At 53.1% G+C, this 26409-nt stretch overlaps 1 protein-coding gene across 1 annotated transcript in view; it reads left to right on the forward strand.

Annotated features, from left to right (window-relative positions):
* Positions 1–7229, forward strand: part of LOC141729543 (uncharacterized) — a 525531-nt gene extending 518302 nt beyond the window's left edge. Inside the window, exon 3 of the mRNA XM_074544250.1 lies at positions 6556–7229. Coding sequence (XP_074400351.1) covers positions 6556–7229 — 674 coding nt within the window. The remainder of the gene's footprint in view (positions 1–6555) is intronic.
* Positions 7230–26409: the final 19180 nt, after the last annotated feature.

The following is a 26409-nucleotide window of genomic DNA, read 5'->3' on the forward strand; positions in this document are numbered from 1 at the left end:
AGGAATTTGTTGCGATTGTCCCTGTCCCTGTCACCCCAGGGCATTCCCCAGGGGGTCTCCATCATTCTCACCCCAGGGAATGCCTGGGGGGGTCTCCCTCCCCCTCACCCCTGTGCCAGGGGGTGCCCAGGGCTCTCTGTCCCTCTCAGCCCAGGAGGTGCTCGGGGCAGTCTCTGTCCCTCTCAGCCCAGGGCATGCTCAGGGGTCTCTGTCCCTCTCACCCTGGGGGATGCTCGGGGGGTCTCCATCCCTCTGGCCTCAGGCAATGCCTGTGAAGGGCTGGAGACCAGGGGCTCTGTGTCCCTCTCACCGCTGAGGGTGCTCGGGGCTGGGGGGGCTCTCTGACCGTCTCACACCTGCGGAGGCCGGGGGGGTCTCTGTCCCTCTCAGCCCTGCTGTGACCCCACCCAAACATCATCGGGGTCAGAGGGACAGAGACACCCCCAAACCCCCAGAAGGGCTGAACCTGGGATTTGGTTTGGGGCTGAGGATTTAGGAAAGGGCTGGAATTGGGGCTGGGCTTGGAGTTGGGGCTGAGATTTGGATTAGAACTGGGATTGAGGTTAAGGGGAGACATGGGATTGGCTTTCGAGCTGCTGTTGGGATTCTGTCTGGGGCTAGACGAGTCAGGCACTGAGATAAGAATAGTGAAAACAGAACTGTGAGTGTGTCTAAACATGGAGCGAGACTGAGACCAGGGTCAGGGTCAGGTTTGGGACTGAGCTCGCCCAGAGCAGGACAGGGGGGATGTCACTGCAGGATGTCCCTGGCATCATCCCAGCCCTCCTCAGGCACCTCCAAACATGGGGGCAGCTGGGTGCTCCAAGATCCAGGTGCTCCCACACTGCCCCTCCATACCAGGCGAGCATTCCCTGAGGGCAGCCCTGACTGTGACCTTTGGGGCTCTGGAATCAGCCCTCATATCCCTGCAGTGGGAGCAGCTGCAGACAGGACGAGAGATTTCCACCCTCTTTCTGGAGGAAGGGTGAAGCCTGGCTGCCCTTTTCTTCTGGTGCCTCCTCCTCTCCTCAGCTGAGGATGTCAAACTCCCCAGGAGCAGGAAAATCCCCATTCCCTCTTTCCTTGTGGCTGCAGCCTGGAACATCCACCCAGAGTTAAGGACTTTTTGACAGCCCTGCTGAATGACACTGGGATGAGATTTGTGAGAAGGGGAAGAAATTGTATTTTGATAGTAACTAAAAGATGCAAAATTATTCCTTTCTGTTATATTGCTTTTCAGTCAGTTCTGGTCTGTTTTCAGAGTGCCACCTTCTCAGCTGATTGTGTTTGTGCCCTCCTTTCTCTCCTGCCTCTCTTCCCCTGCTCTGTTTCTCTCTCAGGGTCTCCCTTGACCCAGGGCAGCTCACACCAAAGACCGTGCCCGGATTTAATTCCCAATTCAGGAGCTACAGCAGCCATGGGTGAAGTTAGGAAGGCTGGCAGTGAAATGCCACTGTAAGATCTTGCTCCACTTGGCTTTTGGCTCCTTCTTGACAGCTTTGCCCTCAAGGGCAGGAACATCTTTTAATAGCTGAGAACTGGAATTCCAGACCCTGGCACTGTCTGCCGTGGATCCCAGAGGGGCATTCCCGAGGCTCCCAGGGTGCTGCTCCTGCCGTGCCTCCCAAGGAGCTTCTCTCCCAAGGGGAGAAGATCCAGCAGCTCTGTGGGCTCCCAGAGCACACAGCAAAGGTGGCTTTGATGGACATTTTCCAGCACCTTCCCCTCTGGAAGCAGAGGGAGGGAGGAAATAGAAGCGAGTCCTGGAAGGACTGGGGTGGGAAGGGACCCTGCCCATGGATTACGACCCCGCGAGGGAGAGACGCCTCTTCCCCAGTGATGGAGCGAATGAGGGCGTGGGAACGCAACCGACGATTATTGAACGTGGACTGAACGGAACAAGAAATAGGGAGGAGAAAGGGAGAGAAAGAAATCGGGAAGAGGACTCACAGAACAGAAAGAAACTGGAAAAGGCTCCCGCCTGGACTCCGCAGCTCCCAGGAACACCGGCAGGGCGAAGCGCCTTTTACAATTCCAGCCAATCAGAAGAGGCGCTAACCAATTTCCAGCCAACCAGATCTTTTCCCGCTAATGACTCACCGGTTGCCAGGCGGGCCCGCAGAGCCCGGCGGCCCCGGAGCGGAATTTGGGGCTCGGGCCGGGGGACGGATCCGCCCCGGGGGGGTCCCCGAGCCCCCTGCCCAGCCCTGGGACCGATCGGGGGCTCCCCCACCCAGCAGCCGGTGCTGCGGGGCCGCGGGGCAGAGCGGTGGGAAAGGGGGGTCCGGGCTGGGAGCGGAGGAAGTGCGGGAGGAAGAGGAGGAGCAGGAGCGGGAGCGGGAGAATCGCGCTCGCAACGCCCGCACGCTGAGCCTGCAGCACCCCCTGCCCCGGGAGCATCGCCCCCAGCCCCGAGCCGCAGGGGAGGGCGGAGGCCGAGCTCGCCCCGGCTCCAGCCAGGGGTCTCCGGGAGGATATTTTGGAGAGTGTTCGGAGCCGGCAGATCCCGGACTCGAGCCCCGGATATCTCCGAGCCCTCCAAGAGGAGCTTTTTCGGGGGAAGAGGCGCCGCGATCGCCCCTCGGGAGGGTCCCGGGGGGTCCACGTGGGGATGGCCCGGTACCGACGGGGCGGGACATTGGTTTTGGGGATCCCTGTGAGAGCCGGGGCTGTGGAACGGGGGACCCCCGGGGCGGGGAGAGGGGAAGGGGCGATACCGGAGCTGGGGGACTCCGGGCAGCCCGGAGATGAGGCGGGGACAGGACCCCCTGACCCTGACAGGGGTGTCCTGGGGTGACTTCATGATGCTCGTACCCTCATGGGTCTGTTTAGCCCAGAAATGAGTTCTGCACCTTTAAGGCTGGTTCTGAGAGCGAAGGGAGGAGGAAGAAGCTGCAGTTTGTTTTCAGAAACTGCACTCACTCCTCTACATTCCAGCTGCTGGATGGACAGACAGCAGGACAGAGCTCTCCTTTGCTTTCAGTCAGTTTTTAGGTCTCTGAGGCAGAAGTTCCCTGCACTTTGATTTTTCTTTTTCTTTGGAGCTGTTTAAACCTGCTCTGGACTGAAAAACCAGAATACCACCAGCAGCTCCCACCTGAGGCCCACTGGGACGAGCCTGGGCCGAGGCATTTCCAGCGCTGGACGGACTGATAAGAGACTGAAAATAGACTGATAAGAGACTGATAAGCCACTGATAAGGCACTGATAAGACACTGAGTGCCCTGAGCTACAACCAAAGATGGGACTTTCGGAGTTTGTCATCTATTTTGGAGCAGCAGGACGTTTTATTGCTTAATATTGTTCAAATTTTGTGCTGGTGAATGATTTGCCCGTAAAATAAAGTTTTTTTAGACTTTTCTCCCCGGAAATATTTTCCCAAATTGGCTGGGGGTGGGGCTGCTGAATCGGCATTCTAGAGGAAACTCCTTTTGGAGGGTTTCAACCAAATTTGCCCTTAACCAGGACAGGGTGGTGGAAAGAAGGGGGAACCAACCTCAAGTTACTGGATTGAGGGGAGGCTGGAGAGGGGGACCTTGGGACCCAGAACCTCCCAGAATCCAAAAGCAGGACCCTGGAGAGGAGGGATCCCCAGGACACATGGGATCCCCACCATCCCTGAGATGGGGCACCAACCATAACCTAAGAGGGATGAGACTGGAAATAGGAAACTCCTGGTGGCTTTTTTTTATTCACTCTTGATTTTTGGACATCAAGTGACTTCTAGAAATGGACATGGGTTGGAGGAGTCCACAACCCAAGGCATTCACACCTTGTTTTTCTCCAAACCAGGATTTTCCCCAAACCTTCCCACCGTGACATCCCCCCTGTCCCGCTCTGGGTGAGCTCAATCCCAAACCCGACCCCAATCCTGGTCTCAGTCTCACTCCATGTTTAGACACACTCACAGCTCTGTATTTAATCTCATCCCAGTCCCAAACTCATCTATCCCAACCCCAGCCCTAAAGCCAATCCCATGTCTAGCCCTAACCCCAATCCCAGCTCTAATCCAAATCTCAGCCCCAACTCCAACGCAGCCCCAATTCCAGCCCTTTCCTAAATCCTCAGCCCCAAACCAAATCCCAGGTTCAGCCCTTCTGGGGGTTTGGAGGTGTCTCTGTCCCTCTGACCCCGATGATGTTTGGGTGGGGTCACAGCAGGGCTGAGAGGGACAGAGACTGCCCCAAGCACCCCCTGGCACAGGGGTGAGAGGGAGGGAGAACCCCAGGCATTTCCTGGGTGAAAATGATGGAGACCCCCTGGGGAATGGCCTGGGGTGACAGGGACAGGGACACCCCTGGGGAATGCCTTGGGGTAACAGGGACAGGGACAACCCCTGGGGAACAGCCTGGGGTGACAGGGACGGGAAAACCCCCCCCAAACCCCTCCCAAGCATCCCCCAGTGCGAGAGGCACAGGGACCCCTTAAGCATCCTCTGTGCACTGGACAAAATAAACTTGATAGAAATCAAACTTGACTCTGCAAAATCACTTTGAAGAATATATACTCTTCCCACAAGTAACTTGGGATGAAAGCGCAAACAAATCTCAAATATGAATAAACCGACATTCCAAGCAGTGATGTGGCAATTCCAATATTCATTGCTTCCTGCACAGCTCCAGCTCAGCTGCTGGCCAGTTCCAATAACAGGAAAGTGGAAATTTGGCCCAATACAGATTATTAAAAGGAATGGAAAGCCCTGTGTAGCACTCACAAAGGTGACAGGGATAAAGCGAAAAATGATTCTCATATTTGGTAAAGCCCCCAAGCCTGGGAATTCAGGACTTATTTGGAAATTTATCTACTTGAGCTGGGCTTCTTGTGGGACTTTTAGCCGCCTTGTGTTCCTCACCGTGGGGTGAATGAACCTTGTCAGTCTCGCTGGTAACATTTGCTCCCTCTCCTCCAGTGATTTTAACAATTTTATACGGAAACACAACAAATTATTTTCTTTACACTGGCCACCCATAAAAGCCATTTTCCTCATCATTTCTCCCATAAGTTCCCCAGGAGGAAGGAGCGACTGTGTCCAAGTTTCCAAGAGTTCTTCCAGCAAGAACCACAACCTCGTCAGTGGAGGGAACCATGCTGTTGTCAAAGGCACTTGGGGTCAGAGAACAGTGCCCTGAACTCACTGCGCCAAAATAATATGGCAATATGGTTAGGAAAATTGTCAGAGAGATGCCTCTGCCCCAATTAAGGTGCTAACGCGAGCAAATCCAAAATGGATTTTATTGAACAGTAAATGTGAGGTAGAGAGAGAGATGGAAAGAAAGAGAAAAGATGAGTGACAGGGACAGAGACCTCCCCTGGAGCAGAGCAAGTGTGACATTGTCCCTGTGTGTGTGGCATTCCCAGGGTGGGGGTTTTACACCTGAGCCAGTTTGGGTAAGGGGGGTGGTGTTCACCCCCTGAGCAGGGATTACCCCACTGTTCCAGGTTGGTATGCAAGATGTAACCAAATGCATGTTTTCAATCCCAAACTTCAGCAACTGCTATAAACAGGTGGGGCAGTGTTCTTTATCTCTTCTTTGACTCAGCCCTGATAACGCCCTCCAGGGGAGATATCTTCTGCTAATGGGCCATTGAGTGTCACTGCAGGACTGATAAAATTCCATCATCCCATTGTGGGATGCTCCGCCCAGGGGGAGGATCCAAGCATTCCTGCCTGGATATAAGCTGAGCCTTGCAACACCAGGAGCAGCTTGCCTACTGGATTCCCAGAGGACAAGAGCTCCATAACCACCACTGGACCTTCAGAGGAAGACCAGACCCTTCTACAGGATCACTGCTCTGACAGAATCACGTTGATCACTCCAACAGGACTACAGCCACCTTTTATTGGGATTGCAGCCACCACCCTGACCAACAGGGTGTCAGGTTATATCCTGACTCTGTCAGTTTAAGGCAGGGTTTCTGTATCATTGCCTTGATCTTAATTTTGTTATTTAATTGCAATTCTGGTTTAGATGTTCCCCATGTTTGCATTTAAACCAGTACAAATCTCAATGTGCTCATCCCTTGTTATTCTCCCAAAACAGGATTTTCCATCCCCAAACCATTGCCAGATGGAAAAGGAGGCTGTGAGGAAGAGGAAGGATCCCCAGGACACCCAGACAGGTGAGGAGGAAGTCAGTGCCCCTTTCCCCCTCTCTCCTGCTCTGTCTCCCAGCCCAATATGGCCCCTGGCTGCAGGACAACCCCGCTGCCAACACCATCCTATCGGGGATGCACTGGTGGGATCTCCTTCCCCTTTCCTGTGGCATGGAGGCAAATCCCATCCTTTCCTTGTCCTTCCTTCCCCAGGGAAAGAACTGAGGGTGGAGATCAGGGAGAAAAAATCTGCATGGCAGAACCTTGTGAAAGAGGCCGTTTTGAGTGAATCTAGTGCACAGGAATCCAACAGGGAAGAAAAACCTCAGACATCCCACATGAGGAGGGGCTCCAAACCCAGCTCAGGTTGCACTGAGGAGGAAAGACTCACCCTGAGCCAGGACGGTGGGCAGGCCTTCAGCCAGAGTTCTGCGCTGGTGGCCCATGAGCAGCTTCCTGATTGGGAAAAGCCCCACAAGTGCTTGCAGTGTGGGAAGAGCTTCAGGCAGAGCAGCACCCTGATCAGCCACCAACGCATCCACACTGGGAAATGGCCCTACAAATGTGGGGAATGTGGGAAGGGCTTCAGCTACAGGTCAGAACTCACCAGGCACCAACGCATCCACACTGGGGAGAGGCCCTACCAGTGCCCCACTTGTGGGAAGAAATTTTTGACCAGCTCCAATCTCCGTCTGCATGAGCAGATTCACACAGAGGAGAGGCCCTTCCGCTGCCCTGAATGCGGGATGGGCTTCAAGCAAAAGTCCGCCCTCATCACCCACCAACGCATCCACACTGGGGAATGGCCCTACGAGTGTGGGGAATGTGGGAAGGGCTTCAGCTGCCACTCCACCCTCGTCAGGCACCAACGCATCCACACTGGGGAGAGGCCCTACCAGTGCCCCATATGTAGGAAGAGGTTTCAGACCAGCTCAAATCTCCGTCTGCATGAGCGGATTCACACAGTGGAGAGGCTCTTTCGCTGCCCTGAATGCGGGATGGGCTTCAAGAAAAAGTCCCAATTCATCACCCACTGGCGCATCCACACTGGGGAGAGGCCCTATGAGTATCCCCAGTGTGGGAAGAGCTTCACCCAGAGCTCTGCCTTGACCCAACACCAACAGAGGCACTGGTAAGGGAAGCCCTGCAAATGCCACAAATGCAGGAACAGGTTCATGCACCACTCCAGCTTCATCCCCCATTGGAGGGCCCACATTGGGAAGAGCCATGGGGATCCATTTTCCCTGTGATCCATCTGGGAAGATACCTGTCCCTTTTCCTGCCCTTGCCAAAGACATGATGTGGGATGGAAGAACATGAGGTTCTGGCCATGGCCATGTCATTACATTTACTCCCACCTCAGGTCATTGCCAGGGGCAGGACAGGGACTCTCTCTCTCTCCCTCTGAGGAGAAGGGTGTCCTTTCCAGGCAGGGGAAATGCATGGCCAGGAAGACCCTGTTGTTGATGTATTAGTTTTCCCTGTAAACAGTTTTTCTTATCCCTTCTGTTATCAATATTATTTCTGTTTTCGTTTCTTCCTTATCTCATTGCTGTTCCCAATAAATTGTTCTTATCCCAGCCCAGGATTTTTGCCTTTTGTGCTTTCCATGGGAGGCCGGAGGGCAGTGGGGGCAGCGCGGTTTTAGAAGGAGCAGGAAATTGGGGAATCCCATTCCTGAACCCCAGCCCGTGGAAACCAAGCATCCCAGCTGGTCCCAGCCCTGGTGGCCATGGCAACAGCCTTGGGAGTGGGTCCCTGGCTGGGGCTGTGGGAACCTCTTCCCTCTGGTGCCCAGGGAGAGGAGTGGAGGGAACGGCTGCAGCTGAGTCGGGGCAGGCTCAGGTTGGATGTCAGGAAAAGGTTTTTGCCCAGAGGCTGCTGGGGCCCTGCCCAGGCTCCCCAGGGAAGGGTCCCAGCTCCAGAGCTCTCTGAGCTCCAGCAGTGTTTGGACAGCGCTGCCAGGCCCAGGCTGGCATTGTTGGGGTGTCCTGTGCAGGGCCAGCAGTTGGACTGGAGGATCCTGATGGGTCCCTCCCAGCTCAGCCAATTCTGTGGTTCTGGGATCCCATGAGCCTGGGGATGGGGCTGCCAGTGATTGCCTTGGCAACGGGCTGTGGCTGCAGGCCTGAGCTGGTGTCCATGGCAACCACCCCTGCCATGGGGTCTCCATGGAGCTGCCAAGGGACAGAGCATAGCAACAGGGAACTGGGGATGGTTGCTATGGAAACTGACCATATCAACAGGGTCCTGATAATGGTTGCCGTGGAAACTGAACAGAACAACAGTAGGCTGGTGATGGTTGCCATGGAAACTGACCATAGCAACAGGGGGCTGGTGATTGTTGCCATGGAAATTGAACAGAACAACAGGAGGCTGGTGATGGTTGCCTGCTAAGGATCAGATTTGTCACAGGCCCTCAGAGAGGTTCCATGGGAACTTTCGTGGAGTCTCCAGGCTGTTCCAGAGCTGGAATGTCACAGGCACAGACAGGTTCCCCATGGAGACCTCACAGGGCTTTCTGGGGATGTTAAAGAGCCCTGTGGTCAGAGGCAGTCACAGCCATTCCATGGTGACATCCCAGGAGTCTCCAGGCTGCCAAAGAGCTGGGATGTCCCAGACACTCACAGGGGTTTCTGTCATGGGCACAGTGGTAGCTGCAGTCAAAGTTTATTACAGAAGTTCCTGTTGGGTCACGAGGTGCAGAAAGGAGCCCCAATAGCCCCCACAGATCCCCAAATACCCCCAAGGATGTCCAGGCTTTCTAAACTCCTTCTGGGAGAGCCACATTGGAGCAGCTGTTTCCAATCCCAGCTGCAGACTTTTCAAGAGTTTGTGTGTAAAGAATTATAAAGTGGGAAATAAACCTTTGTAGAATTTGTCCCACAGGATTAGGGATGGCAAACCAGATATATTTATGTAAATATGTATTATCTATTGTCCGGTTTATCTCGGCTGTTTGAGGGGCCTGGAAGGCCCGGGGGTGGCCTTGGGCAGCCCGCGTATCGAAGGACGAGAAGAGGCTTCAGTTCTTCTTTCTGGTTTTATGTTTATTAATTGTTTATCTAAAAGATGTTCTTTCAGCCTAACAAAGATCCGCTCAGCAGTCAGCCATGGGCACACTGTCTCTGCCCTCCCGGGCAGCCACGTATCTTTATACCCATTGTGACGTATACAATATTTATCATTTTTCCCCAATACCATCTATTCTTATAACTCGGCGTACTCTTAGTAATAACCAATCCAAAGGTGCCACCGTGGCAAAAGAAGATGGAGGAGAAGAGGAACAGAAGGAGGACAGGACACACCCCAATTCCTCCATCTTACTCCTCCAAACCCCCCTGCACATAAATCCTAAACCTTGTGTCTCACTCTCTAATTAACTAATCCCTTCACCATTCACCCGGTGAAGCCCTCATCCTTGTCGTCTCCTGTGTAGGGTTAAAGTCCAGCTACCAGACACTTCTGGCAACATTCCAGGAGTCCCGAGACCCCCAAGCTGGTCTCGGAGGCTCAGCATCTCAGGACTGAGATCTTGAGATCCGACAATCTATTATGGTAATTATTAGAGAAAATTGTCTAAATCAGAAATATTTAACCATGATTTAAGAGATGTATAATATACTATATAGAGCACTAAGAAATTTTTTCAAAGCAACTGTATTAAAGCAAAATCTGTAATTAATCAGAGATTGATGTCACTCCTGCAGACCACTGAATGTGGGCAAGTCCCTTTGGATCAGCCAGGAGCAGTGACCTTGAGGGGTGTCTCCACTGCAGGGAGGAATCCCCACCTCCCCCAGGAAGGGAAATGTCAGGAGACGCTGCCGTTAAAATTTGGGATGGGGCTTTTCTAGTCTGAGGTGCTGCCCTGTCAGTCAGATGTGCCCAGGCTGGGCCAGCTCAGCAGCTCTGCAGAAGCTCTCAGTGGTGTCACTTGGTTGTTCCTTTCTCTGGGGATTTTTCCAGCTCTGCCACAGCTTCAATTCCCTCTGAGGAAACTGAAATTTGGGATGGAGGAGTCAGGCTGGTTTCAGCATGATTCACCCCAAAACCAGAGTGACCTCCCTCCTTCATTTCCCACTGGGGGCTTTGCAAACAGGGCCTTGCTGGAGTTGTTGGAGCCCATTGCAGGCAGAGCCTCCTGCTCCAGCAGGAACTGCGTTTCCTGTGCCATGAGCAGGGCAGGTCCCGCTGCAGGAAAAGCCCCAGGCCAGCCCCAGCACAGGGAAGGGCTCCGGCACAAGGGCAGAGTGCCGTGCTGGGAGCTGTGCCAGGGAGAGCCTGAGGCATCAAGGGCGCTTTGTTTGAGAGAATTGTTTCGGGGGTGGGGGTCAGGGCTTGTCTGTCCTGCTTGGCACAGCCCAGGCAGGGCTTTCCCAGCCACATTCCACACTCCATTGCCCAGCTGGAGCCCCTGGTGCCTCTGAGTTGTGCTGCCCCAGCCCCAGGGACGCTCTCCTTGTCTGCCCATTCCCCCATGGTCTCTGGGCAGGGATGGCCTCAGTGAGGGCTGCTGACACCCTCAGCAACTTGGAGGCTGCTGCTGAATTTTCCTGCTCCAGAGGCTTGTTCAGCCTTCAGCTCTTCAGTGCAGGAATTCAGTGTCCCAGGGCTCATTAACATTCAGAACACCTTAACAAGCCAAGCCTCTGGGGATAATTTGACTTCAGTTTCTAAATCTTGTGTGGTTAATAAGAGAGATTTCAGAAGTGCATTCAACTGAATATGATCTATTTTAAAAGACAGTGAGAAAAGATTTTTTAGGTCCTGTTTAGGTTTTTCTTGTTTCCTGTGTAAATAGCAATCTCCAATTGACACTGAATCCAGGTACCTCCTCATGCAGTTGGAATAGATATGGAAATCAAGACCCTTCATGGCTGACAATCCGTCAGATTCTGTCCCTACCCCCAGCCCACCATTGCCCCCATCCAAGCCCTGGCACTCAGAGCAGCCTTGTGAAAATCCAAGCTCCCTCCAGCCCAGGCTGCACCTGCAGCTTTCAGCTCCCTGGCTCCAACTCCCACCTGCTTTCCTTGGAGAAGGAGCTGCCCAAGACACAGAGGTAAGCTCATTTCTTGTCAGCCAACAAATCCAATGGTAGGCTCAGCACCATCAAAGGCAAAAGTCATTCCTCTGCTGAATATTAAATCCACTTTCCACAGCAGTCTCAGAGCAATGGAAAACACCTTCTATGCCCAGCACAGATCCCAATGTCTCCCCAAACCCTCCCCGCCCCGATTCTGCCCAGATTTGCTCTTTGCACACACGAGTCACACACTGAAGTCCATGCCCAGAGGGAGAAAAAGAGAGAAAAGGGACAAAGAGCTCTCCTGTGCAGAGCCAAGGTCCAAGTCCCCCTGCAGGGGGAACCACAACTCATCAGGTTTGTGTCCTTTGGGCTCAGGGACTGGTGACACTCAGAGGCAGAGAAAGGTTTCTTGCCAACAAATACAAGGTGAATATTTGAACAGTTTAACAACCATCACAGCTCTTCCCTGAGATCTCTGTAATGTCCCAGCCGCAGCAGACATGTCCACTATCCCCCAGGGATTTCTGTACAGGAACAGTTTTACACAGAGACATAAGGATGTGATAGATATAAACACAATTAAGAAGATATTTATTGTATATTTATTTGAACTTCAGAAAGATTGGGCAACTGCCTGCAGTTCAAATCATAAAACCAGTTAGTTGAGAGGCCCTTGAAAGACCAGAAAGCATCTGGAGAAGGAAATCTCAGAGGAATGGGAAGAACATAGATCCAGCTACTCTCAATAAAGAGATGTCCTTAGACATGGCATTAAACCAGGAGGGTTGGAAACATGTGATGGAAAAAATATGATTAAATATTAGAATGAATATTGGTGACACAAGTAGAGGGGAAGATCAGCATTTCTTCTCCTGCCATTAGTAGAACAATCCAGAATATCCAGAGAATTCTTGTTCCTGATGGGATAACTTTGCCATTTCTTGAATGTACTCAAATGACCCAGATAATAAAGATTTGCTAGTATATTATGAAACTAACAGCTATTAAAATCTGTGCCCCTTTCCAGGCAGGCATCAGTTGTGTGCCCATAAACAGGAAGTGCCACTTGTGCCCTGAGGTGCCCAGCTGGGATTGGATCACTCCAAGAGCATCTGAGGGAGAGCAGAGCAACTTGCAAGCTGCAGGTCCCTGACAGCCCCGCAGGGCTCCTGTTCCATCAACATCTGCTCTGCTCCAGTCTGAAACAGGGCCCAGCATGGTGCCAGGATCATCAGAGAGCTGAGGTGTGTGCTGGAATTCAATGCCCTCCCCATCCCGCAGCAGCCCTGCATTTCCCTGCTGCAGCCTTGGTCTCCAGCCCAGCCATGGAGGCTCTTTGGGCTCTGGACTGTTGCTGCAGCCCCCAAGGGCAGCTGAGCTCTGCCTTTGGCACAGTCAGGCCTGGCCAGCACAGGCCATGCTCAGCAATTGCTTGTGTGTGCCTGGCCTTGCTGTCAGCCTCGGCAGTGGCTGCGTGACCCCTTTGTGGCCCTGTGCTGGCCCAGCCATGGTGGCCCAGCCCCTGCGCAGGCCCAGCCCAGGCCAGGAGCATTGCGGCTGGGAACGGCCCCTGTGCCGTGGTACCCACAGCAGCCTTGGGGCTCTGTGCCCCATGGCCTCCCTGCTGGGCGGCCTCTGCCAGCTCCTGCCGCGCCCGTGGCACCTGTGGGGCTGCACAGACAGCCCTGCCCCGGGCTCTGCCAGCCTCTGGGCCAGCAGAGAGGCAGCCAGTGCTGGCCATGGCTGGGAACAGGCCCTGAGCCCTGCAGGAGGATGGAGCTGGGCCACAGCCAAACTCAGCCCAGGCCAAAGCTGGGCTTAACAGCCACGGCTGCCAAGGGCTGGGCACAGAGGATGGCACTGACAAATGTCCCAGGCCCCCTCCCTGCTCTGTCCATGCCACCAAGGGCACAGAGCAGCCTCCTCTCTGGGCCACTTGCCTGTTTGCAATGCCTTGCATAGGCGCTGGCCCTGCCACACAAGGCCTGGCCTGAGTCCTGCCCCTGCATGCTCAGCCAGGCTGAGATGGACACTGATGGTTTCTGGGCCAGGCTCTCTGAGCCCAGCCCAGCTCCCTGCAAGCTCTGCCAGCTGCCCTGAGCTCTGGGCAGCACCAAGGGCCTCTCCCCAGCCCAACCCAGCCAGCTCTGGTCCCACAGCTCTGCTCAGGCCAGGCTGCTCTGGGCACTGCCCCACGGCCTCAGCCCCTGGCAAGGGCACAGCAGCAGCTGCAGCTGCCACAGGACTCAGCCCCAGCCATGGGGGAAGGGGTTTGGCCGAGGCCAAAGGAGGCTCCCTGGGTGCCCTGCTCCCCTCGGGCTGAGGTGCTGAGAGCTCTGCAGCCCCTGCTGCCATCCCATCTGCCCAGGGCAGCACAAGAGCCCCGGCCTTAGAGCCCTCATGAGCTGCTCCTGCTCCAGGCCCAGGGCCCATGCCAAAGCTGGGGCGGCCACAAAGCTGTGCCCATTTCTGTTCGTTGCTGCTGTGATGGGGATGGATCCTCAGCCACTTGGAGGTTGATGATGAATTTTAACACACCAGAGGCCTCTTAACTTTTGAGATCTTCAGTTATGGAATTCAGTAAAAGAGGGTCATAAGCATTTCTTCTAACATTCCCGAAGAATAAAAGCCCCAAGGAGTTATCTAAATGTTCAATTCTGTGGTTAACTGAAAAAAATTTCAGAAGTGTATTCAAAGTGAATATACACTACTGAGGGTAATGCAGAGAGAACTGTTTGTCCTCTTTTTTTTCCTGTTTATAGATGGATATCGGCAATGTCCACTTGATATGGACCCACAGCACCTTCTAATGCAGCCTGAAAAGATAGAAAAATCAAGACTCTTCATGGCTGACAATCAATCAGACTTTGTCCCTTCCCCCACTCCACCATGTCCCTCATCCAACTCCTGGCACTCCTATGGATCAGGAATAGTGTGGCCAGCAGGACCAGGGCAGTGAATCTTCCCCTGTGCCCCTGAGCACTGCTTTGGTCAGCACCTCGAGTGCTATCTAATTCTAGGCCCCTTTGGGTGGTCAATAGGATGAAATTTCTGCCAGGGAAAAGCAAAGCTGAAGCCAAGGAAATTCTCAGGGCAGTTTGGGGGTGGCTGCCAGGCAGCCCTGGCTCTGAGCAACAGCGTCTGCAGTAAGACAGGAAACTCCCAGCTGATGGGAACAAACTTTCCGGCTGACTGCAGAGGGCAGGACAAAGCTGAGTGGTTTCCCTGGTGTCCCCCAGCCCTTGCTGACCCCAGGGGCTGATGGCATTTGTGCTCCCTCAGGTTCATGTCCCCACACCAACAGCATGGGGGTGCTCCCCCTGCTCTGTGCAATGCAAACAGGGGCTGCTGAGCCAGTGCTGCCGTGTCTGTGCCTGCAAGGATGGGGCACCTGTGTGAGCTGGGGGAGAGGCCAGGGCTGCAGAGGGAGGATGTTGGCAGCTCCATGAGGACGCTCTGGGACGCTGCCCTGGGCTGTGCAGCGCACTGGGGATGGATCAGCCCCTGCTCTGCTGCTCCTTCCCATCTGCCCCAGGGCCCTTGCAGAGCCCCAGCCATGCTGTTTGCCCCCAGCCTGCCCACGGCCAGCCTGGCACTGCTCACAGGGCTTTTCTGTGCTGAGCATTGGCCTGGCTGTGTTCTTGAGAGAGCCTGGGCAAGGAGCCTGGAGCCCCCAGGCCCTGGGCTGAGGCATCAGTGCTGCCCCAGCAGTGCCCATGGCCTGTCCCTGCTGCAGCCCCAGCACTGCCACCCCCAGGGCTGTGCCCGGCCCCGAGAGCACTCAGGCCCTGCAGCAACACCAGGGCCACCAGGGCAGCGGGGCAGGGCCACGGCAGCAGCACTGGCAACACCAAGTGCTGCTGCTGCTGGGCACAGCTGCTGGGCCAGCGCTGATCTGCCCCCAGCTCTGCACACAGACATTGCTGCTGCAGCTCCAGAGAAGGCAACAAAAGGGCATCTCTGCAGAAAACTCTGCTGGGAGATCCTTTAGTTCCTTTAAAGCCACCAGGAGCATGGCCCCTCATTGACACAGTCTGTGGGCCCAGGGAAGGTAGAGAGAAGCAAAATGAGAAAAGGCCCAAACACTGATATTTAATTATGGACAATACAAAAAAACCTAAAAAAAAAGGGGAAAAAACCCACAGCCAAACCAACAAGAAATATTAAAAATTGCTTTTATTACAAGTGACTTGCAAACACTGGCCTGCAGTTTAATGTTTCTGAAAGCATCCAGTCATCAGTCTCCACACTGCAGCCTTGAGCTCCTGGTTCCTCAGGCTGTAGATGAGGGGGTTCAGAGCTGGAGGCGCCACCGAGTACAGAACTGACAGGGCCAGATCCAGGGATGGGGAGGAGATGGAGGGGGGCTTCAGGTACGAAAATATGCCAGTGCTGAGGAACAGGGAAACCACAGCCAGGTGAGGGAGGCAGGTGGAAAAGGCTTTGTGCCTTCCCTGCTCAGAGGGGATCCTCAGTACAGCCCTGAAGATCTGCACATAGGAGAACACAATGAACACAAAACAACCAAAAGCTAAACACACAGCAACCAATGAAATCCAAATTCCTCTGAGTTTGGAGTGTGAGCAGGAGAGCTTGAGGATCTGGGGCACTTCACAGAAGAGCTGGCCCAGGGCATTGCCATGGCACAGGGGCAGGGAAAATGTATTGGCTGTTTGCAGCAGAGCATTGAGAAAGGCACTGGCCCAGGCAGCTGCTGCCATGTGGGCACAAGCTCTGCTGCCCAGGAGGGTCCCGTAGTGCAGGGGTTTGCAGATGGACACGTAGCGGTCATAGCACATGACGGTCAGGAGGGAAAATTCTGTTGAGAGGAAGAGCACAAAGAAAAACAGCTGTACAGCGCATCCAGTGTAGGAGATGGTTCTGGTGTTCCAGAGGGAATTGTGCATGGCTTTGGGGACAGTGGTGCAGATGGAGCCCAGGTCGCTGAGGGCCAGGTTGAGCAGGAAGAAGAACATGGGCGTGTGCAGGTGGTGGCCGCAGGCTACGGCGCTGATGATGAGGCCGTTGGCCAGGAGGGCAGCCAGGGAGATGCCCAGCAAGAGGCAGAAGTGCAGGAGCTGCAGCTGCCGTGTGTCTGCCAATGCCAGCAGGAGGAAATGCCTGATCGAGCTGCTGTTGGACATTTGCTGTCTCCAGACATTGGAACCTTTTGAAAAAGGAATTACAATGATAATTGAGGGGAGATTTCTCACTGAAAAGGCAAAGCCCTGTCTCATAGATCCTTTCCTGCCACTAAAGACCTCCCCCTGGTCTATGTCTCAGTGATCTTCTTTCAGCTCGGTTGCTGGAGCCCTGATTGTTGCTGGTCAATGTTTTTTGAGGAGCTGGACCTTGGTCTGCAGGACACCTGGGAGTCAGCCCTGACCCCCCGTCAGTGCAGGGGAACAGTGAGGGCAAGGGCCAGTCCTGGTGTTGGGACTTGGATAGAAAATGTTCTAAGGCAGAGGAGCTGCCTGGGTGAAGGGATGGGGATAACAGAAGGCAGAATGAGAGATTCTGCTGCACTGTGGAATAACAGAGTCCAGGGAGTCAGGTGGATTGTCTGAGGCTTAGTGCAGACTGAGAGGAGCTGCTCTCTCCCTCTCTCCTGTTCCAGCTGCCCTGCACTTGCACCTTTTTGAAATCCACTCCCGTGTTACCCTGGACAGCCAGGAGACACTGCTGAGAGCAGAGAATCTCTGGCACACAAAGTGGCTCCTGCCTTTCCCAGATTCAGGAGAGTGGGTTCATTGCCAGCCTCCCAGGCTGCCCTGCCTAGAGCTGCCTGGGCACAGGGAGCTGGGACACCCCATTGCTGTGCTCAGCCTGCACAGGAGGAGCCCAAGGGCTGGGCCTGGCCCTGCAGCTGGAACTGCCATTGCACAGAGCCCCTCAGCAATGCCAGCAGCACCTGGGCAAGGCAAGGAGAGAGAGAGAGCCGGGCCTGAGGAAAAGCCTTTCCCTGGCCAGCCCTGCCCAGCCCCTGCCAGGCAGCAGCAGAGCAGGACAGTGGCCCTCAGGCCCTGGTCAGCAGGGAATGGGCACATGGCCGCAGAGATGCCCTTCATCTCTGGAGCTGCTCTGCCGGCCCAGGAGGGACTGAGGGCCCCGAGCCCCCGGGCTGAGGGTTGTGCTGGCTGCGAGGGGACACAAGAGCTGTGCTGCTCAGGGCAGTGTCTGCCCTGCAGGGCAGGCCCAGCAGGTGCCACATCTGCCCTGCAGCAGGGCTTCCCTCAGCACTGCCTCCCTCCCTCCCTGCCCACGGCTCTGCTGCTGGAGCTGTCCCAGCCCCAGCTGCTCCTGTGGCCCCGGGCTCCTTCCCTGCCAGAGCTGCCCGAGCCCAGCCCAGCCCCTGGGCCAGCCCTTCCCTGCAGCGTCCATGGGCCATGCAGGGATAAAAGAACAGCTCCCCCAGCCTGGGCACCATGGAAAGGTGATGCTGCATGGATCTGGGAGCTGAGCAGGTGCAGGCACTTGCTGAGGTGCCTAGGAGTCCTCAGTGTGATGGTTTAAGAGCCTCAGCCCCTGCTCTACCCTGCACAGTTAATTTTCTATTGCCACCAAGCTGAGCCAGGGAAAAGTGTGAGCACAGATTCAGGAAAGCAGAGACCCCAGCAGGAAACCCCAGCCCTGAATGATCTCATGACAAGTCCCCATAGATGGGGAGCCCTGCGCTGGAGCACGTTCTCCTCCTCCTGTGCCACAGAGAAACTGGGAGAGTCCTACTGACACATTCCCCCAGGCTGTGGGCTGTGCTGGCTTCAGGAGATCCCTCCAGGAGCACAGGGGACATGGCCCTGCACCCACACACTCACCATGCACAGGGCTGTGAAGATCTTTCCCAAAGTGAAGTCTCAGCTCAATGTCTTCGCAGTCCTGGTTGCCTTCAGCCTGTCTGTGCCTGGCTCCTGTCCCCTCAGTGCCTGCAGGCAGAGCCCTCAGCCCTGCTGGGCTGGGAGAGGAGCTGGCCCTGGGAAGAGCTGTTCCTTTAAAGCTCAGCAGCACAGACACAGCGCAAGGACTTTAATGAGCCTCTTGGGGCTTTGGTGTTGTTTACATCAGACTCAGTCCCTAAGAGGGTGTTCAGAAAACTTCTGAAGAACTTAAATTTAAACTCCATAGTTTCTTGAAGTTTTAATGGGTCTCACTGAGGGACGACGATGTGACGGTGGCCACAAGGGTTTTCAGGATGAGAGAGAGACAAGAATGTTGACTCCATGATCAGATGGCTTGATTTATTATTTTATTATATATACATACTACATTATAACTGCACTAAAAAGTAAAAGAAAGGAAAAGGTTTCTCGGAAGGCTAAGCTAAGAATAGAATTGAAAGGAATGAATAACAAAGATCTCTGTCTCTTCAGAGAGCAAGAGCAGCTCTGTCGTGAGTGGTCAGTAAATCCAAACATCCACAGGAGACCAATCACGGATCTGCCTGTTGCGTTGCACAGCAGCAGATAACCATTGTTTACATCTTGTTACTGAACGGTCTCAGCTTCAGCAGAAAAAATTCTAATGAAAGAATTTTAATGAAAAGGTGTCTGCAACAGGACGAGACCAGAGCGGGGCCCTTGTCCCCGACATGGAGGAGGGGAGGGGTGCCGAGAGAGGTGCAGTCCGTGGAGCCGCATCACTGCAGAGCGGCACAAGGGAGCCTGGCACAGCCAAATCCACCCCGGGGGAGCCATCGCCATCCCCCGTGTTGGACCCGTCCCTAAGCACATCATCCCAGGGTGGGGAGAGAGCTCCACATCACACAGAAACTCAAACTCCCCCTTGTCCATATCCGAGACAGAAGGGCTCCCCTGGGAACTCCAAGGGGTACAAGAACCAGACCCCCGCCAAAGACACTCACACTTTTTGCACTGCACCAGCAGTGATCCCACATCTATGGTACAATCATCAAAGAGGGCCTGCATGAGGCGGACCCCCAAGAGAGACCACTCCGCCTTGGAGAATGGCTTTGCAGAGTCCGAAAAGAGCCCTCGCTCTCGGGCCCACAGAAACAATCTCTCAAAATCATTCCAGGAAATAGAAACCTGTTTCCACTCCAGGACCCCCCTCCACAGATTCAAACTGAGGGAATCCTCCTCGAAACCCACAGTGGTTGCCATTACCCCAAGAACAGAAGGCAAGGCACCAAAGAGGGGGGACAATAAAACCTCACTGGCAATCCGGACTCTGTCTCAGCCTAGGCTGCAGTACACTTTGGCAGTCACCAGATGTCACTAGAGGACAGGAAAGAACAGAAGCGCACACCGCTGTTCTCAAGATGAAGAAAAAATGTGAAGTTTATATTCTGACTCCAACATTTATAGTTTTCCAAAAGTGACAGCGGATTGGAGGGTGACAGTGCCACCTCTCCAATGACACTGATCAAACCAACAGCCCTTCAACTCTCCCCTCCTCTATAAAGGAATACAAAACAATGAGTTATTTACAGAAAGTGTGTGAGAAAGTTCACTACAAGAATGTCAACATCAGAAGGCTTAGAAAATGTTAAAAAACCAGGATGACACAAGTCTGGCTAAACTTGGCCACTGGTGACTGCTTCTCTGGTGAGTGCCCTAGCACCACTGGGGCTCACTTGTTTCCTTCCTATAGCGACTATTGTGACACTGCGGAGCATTGTGGAACCAATGGGCCATGGTGACACTTAGGGACTTGTGGAACCAAGAGGAACATTGTGACCCCGCAGGGTATCATTGATCCCATTGGCCACTGTGACACTCTGGGGCCTCGTGGAACCAAGAACATCTTTCTGTTCTCCTGGAACCAAGAACATGTGGCCCAGTTGGGCCTCACCATCCCAAGGGGCCTGTGTGAAGCAGCAGGGCTTTGTGGAACCAAGAGGCTGTTGCTACATTTCAGGGCCTTGTGGAGCCAAAGGGCCATTGTGATCCTGCAGGGCACTGTGGATCCATGGAGAGCATTGTGGCATTGCAAGGCCCCATGGAATCAGGGAGAGCATTGTGACCCTGCAGGGTCTCATGGAAGGAAGGGGCCTTGTGACACTATGGGAAGTTGTGGAACCAAGGGAATCATTGTTGCACTACTGAGCCCCAATGGAACCAAGGGGCAATAGTGACACAGCAAGGCTTCATGGAACCAACAGACCATTATGGCACTGTGGGGCCTTGTGGAACCATGGAGACCATTAAGATCCTTAAGGACTTGTGTAATCAAGTGACCGTTATGACATCTGAGGGCCTCATGGAAGCAAGGAGCCATTGTGACACTGCAGGGCCCTGTGGAAGGAAGGGAACATGAAATAGGTGTGGCTGCCTTGGCTTCCCAGGGGTCACCTGACAGGTCTGGCTGACCTTGGAATGTGGAAGGCCATTCCCATCTGCCCCTGAAACACTGGGGCTCTGGGCTTTTCTTTTTATGGAAAAGAACTGTCCATTTTTTCCAGGCATCCATGGCCAAAATTCCGATTCCACCTCCAAATATCTGTGTATTCAAGGATTGCTGCCAGACTAAATTTGCCAGGACAGACAAGTCTGGCTGGTCATTGACTCCTGAGTGGCAGCACTCATCTATTTTCCAAACACTGGAACGGGCTCTGTGCTTTTCTTTGTATGGAAAAAAAAATCCCCTTTTCCAGGCACAAATGTTCTAAATTAGGACTCTGCATTCGTGATTTCAAATATCCAAGGGTTCCTCCAAGCAAACCAGCCAAGACAGACAGGTCAGGCTTGCCTTGGCCTCTGATGGCGGCCGTTCATCAGCTCCTGAAACATTGGGGCTCTGTGGTTTCCTTACTATGGAGACCAATGTGACATTTGAGAGCCTTGTGAAATGAAGGGGCCATTGTGACACTGCAGAGCCTTGTGGAACCATGGACAGCATTGTGGCTCTGTTTGGCCGCATGGTCCCAAGGGGCCAGTGCAAAGCAGTGGTGTGGGAGTTAGCTCAGCTGTAACTCAGAGTCAGACAGATTTTACCCTGGAAGAACTGGGTGTGAGTTTCAAGTCCTAGGAATCATTTGATTTACTTAGGGTGAGCTTGAGACTTTTCCCATAAGCCTTTAGTGTTGTTATGCTAAGTTGTCCAAGTTCTACTCTTGTATTGGTTTATTGGTTACTTGTTTCTTCTATATGGTTATTGTTCTAGTTTTCTAGCCCCAAGTGTCTGTGTTGTGACTTCCTCTTTGTCTCAGGTTTTAGGATACTTCCCCTCGTACTGTGCTCAACTTCTCCATGTTTATTGTTTTTCACTCTGTAATTAAAATTTTTTTTGGGAAACTCCATCGAACCCACTCCTTTTCATTTTTGCCACCCTCACCCTGCTGAAGTCAGGGACTCAGAGAGGTTTGTCACAGCCACCCTCATTGTGACATTTGGCACCCGAACAGGGACCATGACATTCAGGGCCCCCTGTGTCAGTCATGTCAGCTGGGGTTAGCTGATGGATAGGTCAGCGCTCCCTGGGATTTTGGATTGTGCCAGACCTGGCGGATTCATTGTTGCTTCGAGGGACCTCGGCCCGGGATCGGCAGGGGCAAACGGTTTCACCTGCATAGGATTGCAGGTGGGTTTGGGGAAATGCAAGACATTTATTGCCCGTTTTGCCACTGCGTTTTTACAATATGCACTCAAGTCCCATTATTTATTTGGTGTGTTCTGGTGGCTGTTGCCCCTAAGGTGGAGAAGGAGAAAAATGGGCAGCCAGATGTCCAAAGCAGAAAGGAGCATATATGGATGTTTTAAGTTAATTCTAACATATCGTGACAAAATATTTTCAAAGAATAAATTAAAATCAATCATGAGGTGGATCATTAAAAATTTTCCAGATGCCTCTGCTGATGAAATCCATACCACTGAATTTTAGGACTCAGTGGGAGTTAAACTGTCCAACCTTTCGATCAAAAGGGAGCCCATTGCAGCCCACATGCTCCCCATCTTCCACACCATCCTTGAAACCCTTCACCAGCAAGCAATATCTCAAAAACTCAATCCGTTGGTCACTCCTAACTCAGGGCCTCCCCTCAAACATGCCTTTCTCAGACCTTCCACAATGGTCCAAGATGGCAATGGCCACGTGGTCTTGGAATATCATGCCCTGGAGACTAAACATGGAAGGAGACTGAATGCGGCTTGGGAGCCGGATCATCCTCCCTCCATCTTGTCTCCTCCACTTCCTGCTACCACAACCTTCTCTTCTAGCCTGAACAAACCTCCAGACTCCGTCCCCACAACTGTGGGTCATTTCCCTACTGTCAATCATTCCACTTTCACCCTGGGCAATGCCTCCAGAACTCTACCCTGGAAGTCCGCCATCGTAAATCAAGGCCCTTCCTCCCCAACACCTGACAAAATGGCAGTGCCCTTTGCCTCACCCTCCAGCAATAATATAACCCTATGGTCACAGATGCTAAACCCAACTGTCACACTATTTCTAATCCAAATATTTCTCCTCTAAGTTATTCTTCCTCCATGGAAGACAGTTTGGATTCCCCAGAGCCACCTTTCCCCTCAACCCCAGAAGGTCCCTAGGAAAGGATTCAGAAGGAAGCAGTTAAGGAAGGAGACTGGAAAAGAGTCTCAAAACCCCTCATTGCCCCCGTATGTTATGAAAGAAGGGGGTGGAAGCCCAGGTATCAGCCATTGGTTTGAGGGGAAATCAAGGATCTGCGTAGGGCAGCTAAAGACCATAGGAAGGACTTATCTTGTTTTAATGGCCTAATGAGGGCCATGTTTACAGAACATCATAACTCCCTATGATTTAAAATGTATTAGGACCATGTTGTTGTCACCTACAGAATATACCCTGTGGGAAGGGGGATGGAAGTGTTTACTAAATCAATTAATAGCAGACTATGCTAATGTTGCGGTGTGTTGCAATGTCCTGTTTTAAACTTCCGGGTCCCTTCCCAGGTGTGCCTATACTTCTCTCCCTTCCCCCTCGCCCCCTTGCTTAGTGAGTCCTGTCAATCAGGCTTAAGATTCCAGCAAGGCGTCATGTGGTTGGTCAAATTCAAAAGATGCCCCTATGCCCAAAAGTCATTGGCCTGTCTAAGTGTCATCCTCCCTTGAGACCCTGCCCCTTCCACCTGGTTGGTAGCTCACCTGTCCCCTCCCTTTCCCCTGTTCCTGAGCTTAAAAGGTTAATCAGACCATGCGACCGCATTCTGTTGGAGCAGTTGCCCCGCTTCAGACCTCTGTAACGATGGAATAAACATCTGGACATTAACCCTCCAGCAGAATCCTCTCCTTTTTCTCTTCACCATCGCCAGAAGCTCTCTCTCCTGAGGTAAACGGAGTTCCTGACAAGCCTGGACTTGTTCAGTGCCCTGCTGCAATCTCCAGCAGCCAAGGTATCTCTGGGGTAAAGCCCCACAGTGCCGCCTTTGGCCCAGCAGTGAGGGTCAGAACTGGCCCAGGCACCATCTAACTGGTAATATTGGGATTCCTATTCCAATATATTGGCGTCCCTGGGTGGGCAAAGCGACTCCGCAGCCCGAGAACGGACTCGCAGTACCTCAGAAAAGATTTTGGCAGCCGTGCATCCAGCTAGAAGGGCTTTGGTTGCATCGCCCTCAGCTAGAGACTTTGGGAATATTCCCAGAAGAAGTTTCGTGGACTGTTCGGCACCTCTGGAAAGCCCAGCTTCTGTTTGGTGAGCAGATTTTCCAGAGGAAGAACAGGGGAGCCTCTCTTGCCCAGAGAGAGGTCGTTTTCCGGTGAAGAAACCTGCCTGTACCCAGCCACCTACAGCTTCCATTTCACGTGAGTATCTCTGCTTTCGGTAGAGCAGAAGCTCAAAACCAGACTCTGCCGTGAGTTCTGTTCCTTTTTGCCTTTGCATTTTTGGCTGCGCAGCCCCACAGACAGGAATTCATAGCGTTCTAGGCTTTTAGCTTTCTGCCGTGTCTTTAGCTGTCTTTTGGAATTCGTGCCCGAGCGGGATCGCTCTCTGCCCTTCCCCCCCGGCTCGGCAGCGTGCTTGGCTCTCTACACGTGGTCGTCAGACTCTTTCTCCCTCTGTGCGGGGGAAGGGGGAGCTCTCGGCTCTCTGCTCTGCGGAGGACTCTCTTTCTCTCTCTGTGCGGGGGGGGCTCTCTTTCCACGTGGCCAGGGGATCTCTCTCGGTGTGGGGGGGGGAGTGCTCTTTGCACACGTGGTGCGGCGCGGGGCCCCCGGTTTCGGCTTGCCACGTGGAGTGGCTGCTCTCTCTGCTCCGCGGGGGGGCTGCATTCCACGGCAGGGGAGGCTTTGTGTCTGCCTCGGCTCGGCAGGGCGTGCCCTGCTGCTGCTGCCCGGGAATTTTAAAAGCAGTATATACAGCTGCATTGTGAAGCTTTTGTCTGCTCGTTATCGCTTTCTATCTGTGGTTTTTTTTTGAAATTGGTAGCTGATTTTAGCTTTGTTTTTGGTCATGCGGGATTAAGTACTTTGCTTTTTACATCTAACATCGGTTCCAAACTCAGCAATGTACAAAAATGAGTGTATTATAATATTGTTAGCATTTTAGTCAATGGTAATGTGAAATTCTCTAAAGGAAAATTGAAACAGTTTATAAGATGGCTTTTTCTGCAGTTCCCAAACATTTCCCCTGAAGAAATCCACAATATTCAATTCTGGGATAAAGTTGGGAAGGAATTGATAACCTTAGGACAACTAGCAAATCACCCTCAGCTAAATTTGTGTTCTGGAGTTTACAAATTCGAACAGCATTGCTCAAACAAAAGGAAATGGAGAAAAAGCTAAATGTAAAGCCATGTACCTCTGCTCACCCTGTTTCTCCCTCTCCTAGCTCAAAAAACCCCTAAACCTCTTTACCCAAAACTTGTTAGCTTTCTGGAGAGCAGTGATGCCCAAAATGGCCCCCAGTCCCTAGGGGGTCCACAAGATGGCGGATGCCACGTGGCATCTTCCCAAACCTGGTCTTCTTCTTCCCAAAATCCTCTTAAGCATCCCAAAATTTCTGCCCCATCCCCCTCTCCTCCTGTTCCTCGTGACCCCTTCCCCCCTTCCCCCCCTTTCCTGCAGTACCCTCAGCTCCGCCCCTCTGCTCCTCCCAGGGGGCATCTGCTGACGTGATGTCACCAGGTGTCCCCGCCCCCTGCCAGCCCCTTGTCCCCGCCCCCTGTTCCCACAGTTGCCCCGCCCCTTGCCGGCTCCCTGTCCCCGCCCCCTCCCCGGGTTCCCACGGTGAGGAAACACCCACTGCCTGTCCCCCAACCTGTAGCTGTGATCCCAATGCTTCTGATTCAAGGGATGCAGAGCAGGGCACGGCAGACCCAATGCATAGTCCCATGTTGTCACTAGCTCCTGTTACCTTTCAGCCTGCAGCTCAAGCCGGAGCAGCCCCAACTGCTAATTGGAGTTCTTTTGGACGACAATTGATTAAAGAGATCTGTAAATCTCATAAGGAATATGGTCCACACAGTCCATATTTCCGTGGCCTTTTAAATTCTGAATTGAGTAGGACTGTGGTAGTCCCACATGATTTAAAACAGCTTTTTTCCTGCCTCATGACCTCCACGGAATTCAAATTATGGGAATGAGCATTGAAACAACTGCTAAAAGATGCTCTCCCAGGCTTACAGGCTGATCCAAACACAGCAAAAGACAACAGTGGTAACCCTATCACCATTGAGCACCTCTGCGGTGAGGGCCAGTGGTCTTCTCCCTCAGTCCAAGCCACTGCAATTCCTGCAGAAACACTTGAGAAAGTAAAAGAAGCAGCTGAAAAAGCATTCTTTTCCCTCCAACCTGAGGGGCCTTTGGAGCCTTATAGTAAAATTAAACAGCTACCATCAGAGCCTTTTTTGAAATTTGTAGAAAGGCTAACTAGAGCCATTGAAATACAGGTTAAAAAGGAAAATGCTAGGGAAGCAATTTTAGAAGAAATAGCGGTTACAAATGCAAATGAACATTGTCGAGCGGCAGTCCTGAGCCTTCCTATTGAACCTCTCCCTACACTAAAAGATATGCTTCTAGTCTGTAACAGGAAAGTGCCTCTGATGAGTGTGGCTGAAGACACCAGACCAAGGCTGCTGCCAAGACCACCTCAGCGTGTCGCTGTTGCCAGCCCTGCATCTTTTCCCTCAGCACAGCAGTACCCTGGGCAGCAGCGGAGACCAGCAATGGTTGAGGCCACTAAACCATGCCTGCTTTGTAATAAGCTAGGACACTGGAGTAACCAGTGCCCCCTGAAAAGGGAATTTGATGAATTTAGAAATGGCAGGGGAGGAGAACTACAAGCCCTCCCTGGGGGTCAACAACAAAAAAACTGAGAATAAAGCGCCAGCATGCCAGGCGTGCAGACATAAA

Source organism: Zonotrichia albicollis, chromosome 7 (assembly GCF_047830755.1).
Source record: "Zonotrichia albicollis isolate bZonAlb1 chromosome 7, bZonAlb1.hap1, whole genome shotgun sequence".
Taxonomy (NCBI): domain Eukaryota; kingdom Metazoa; phylum Chordata; class Aves; order Passeriformes; family Passerellidae; genus Zonotrichia; species Zonotrichia albicollis.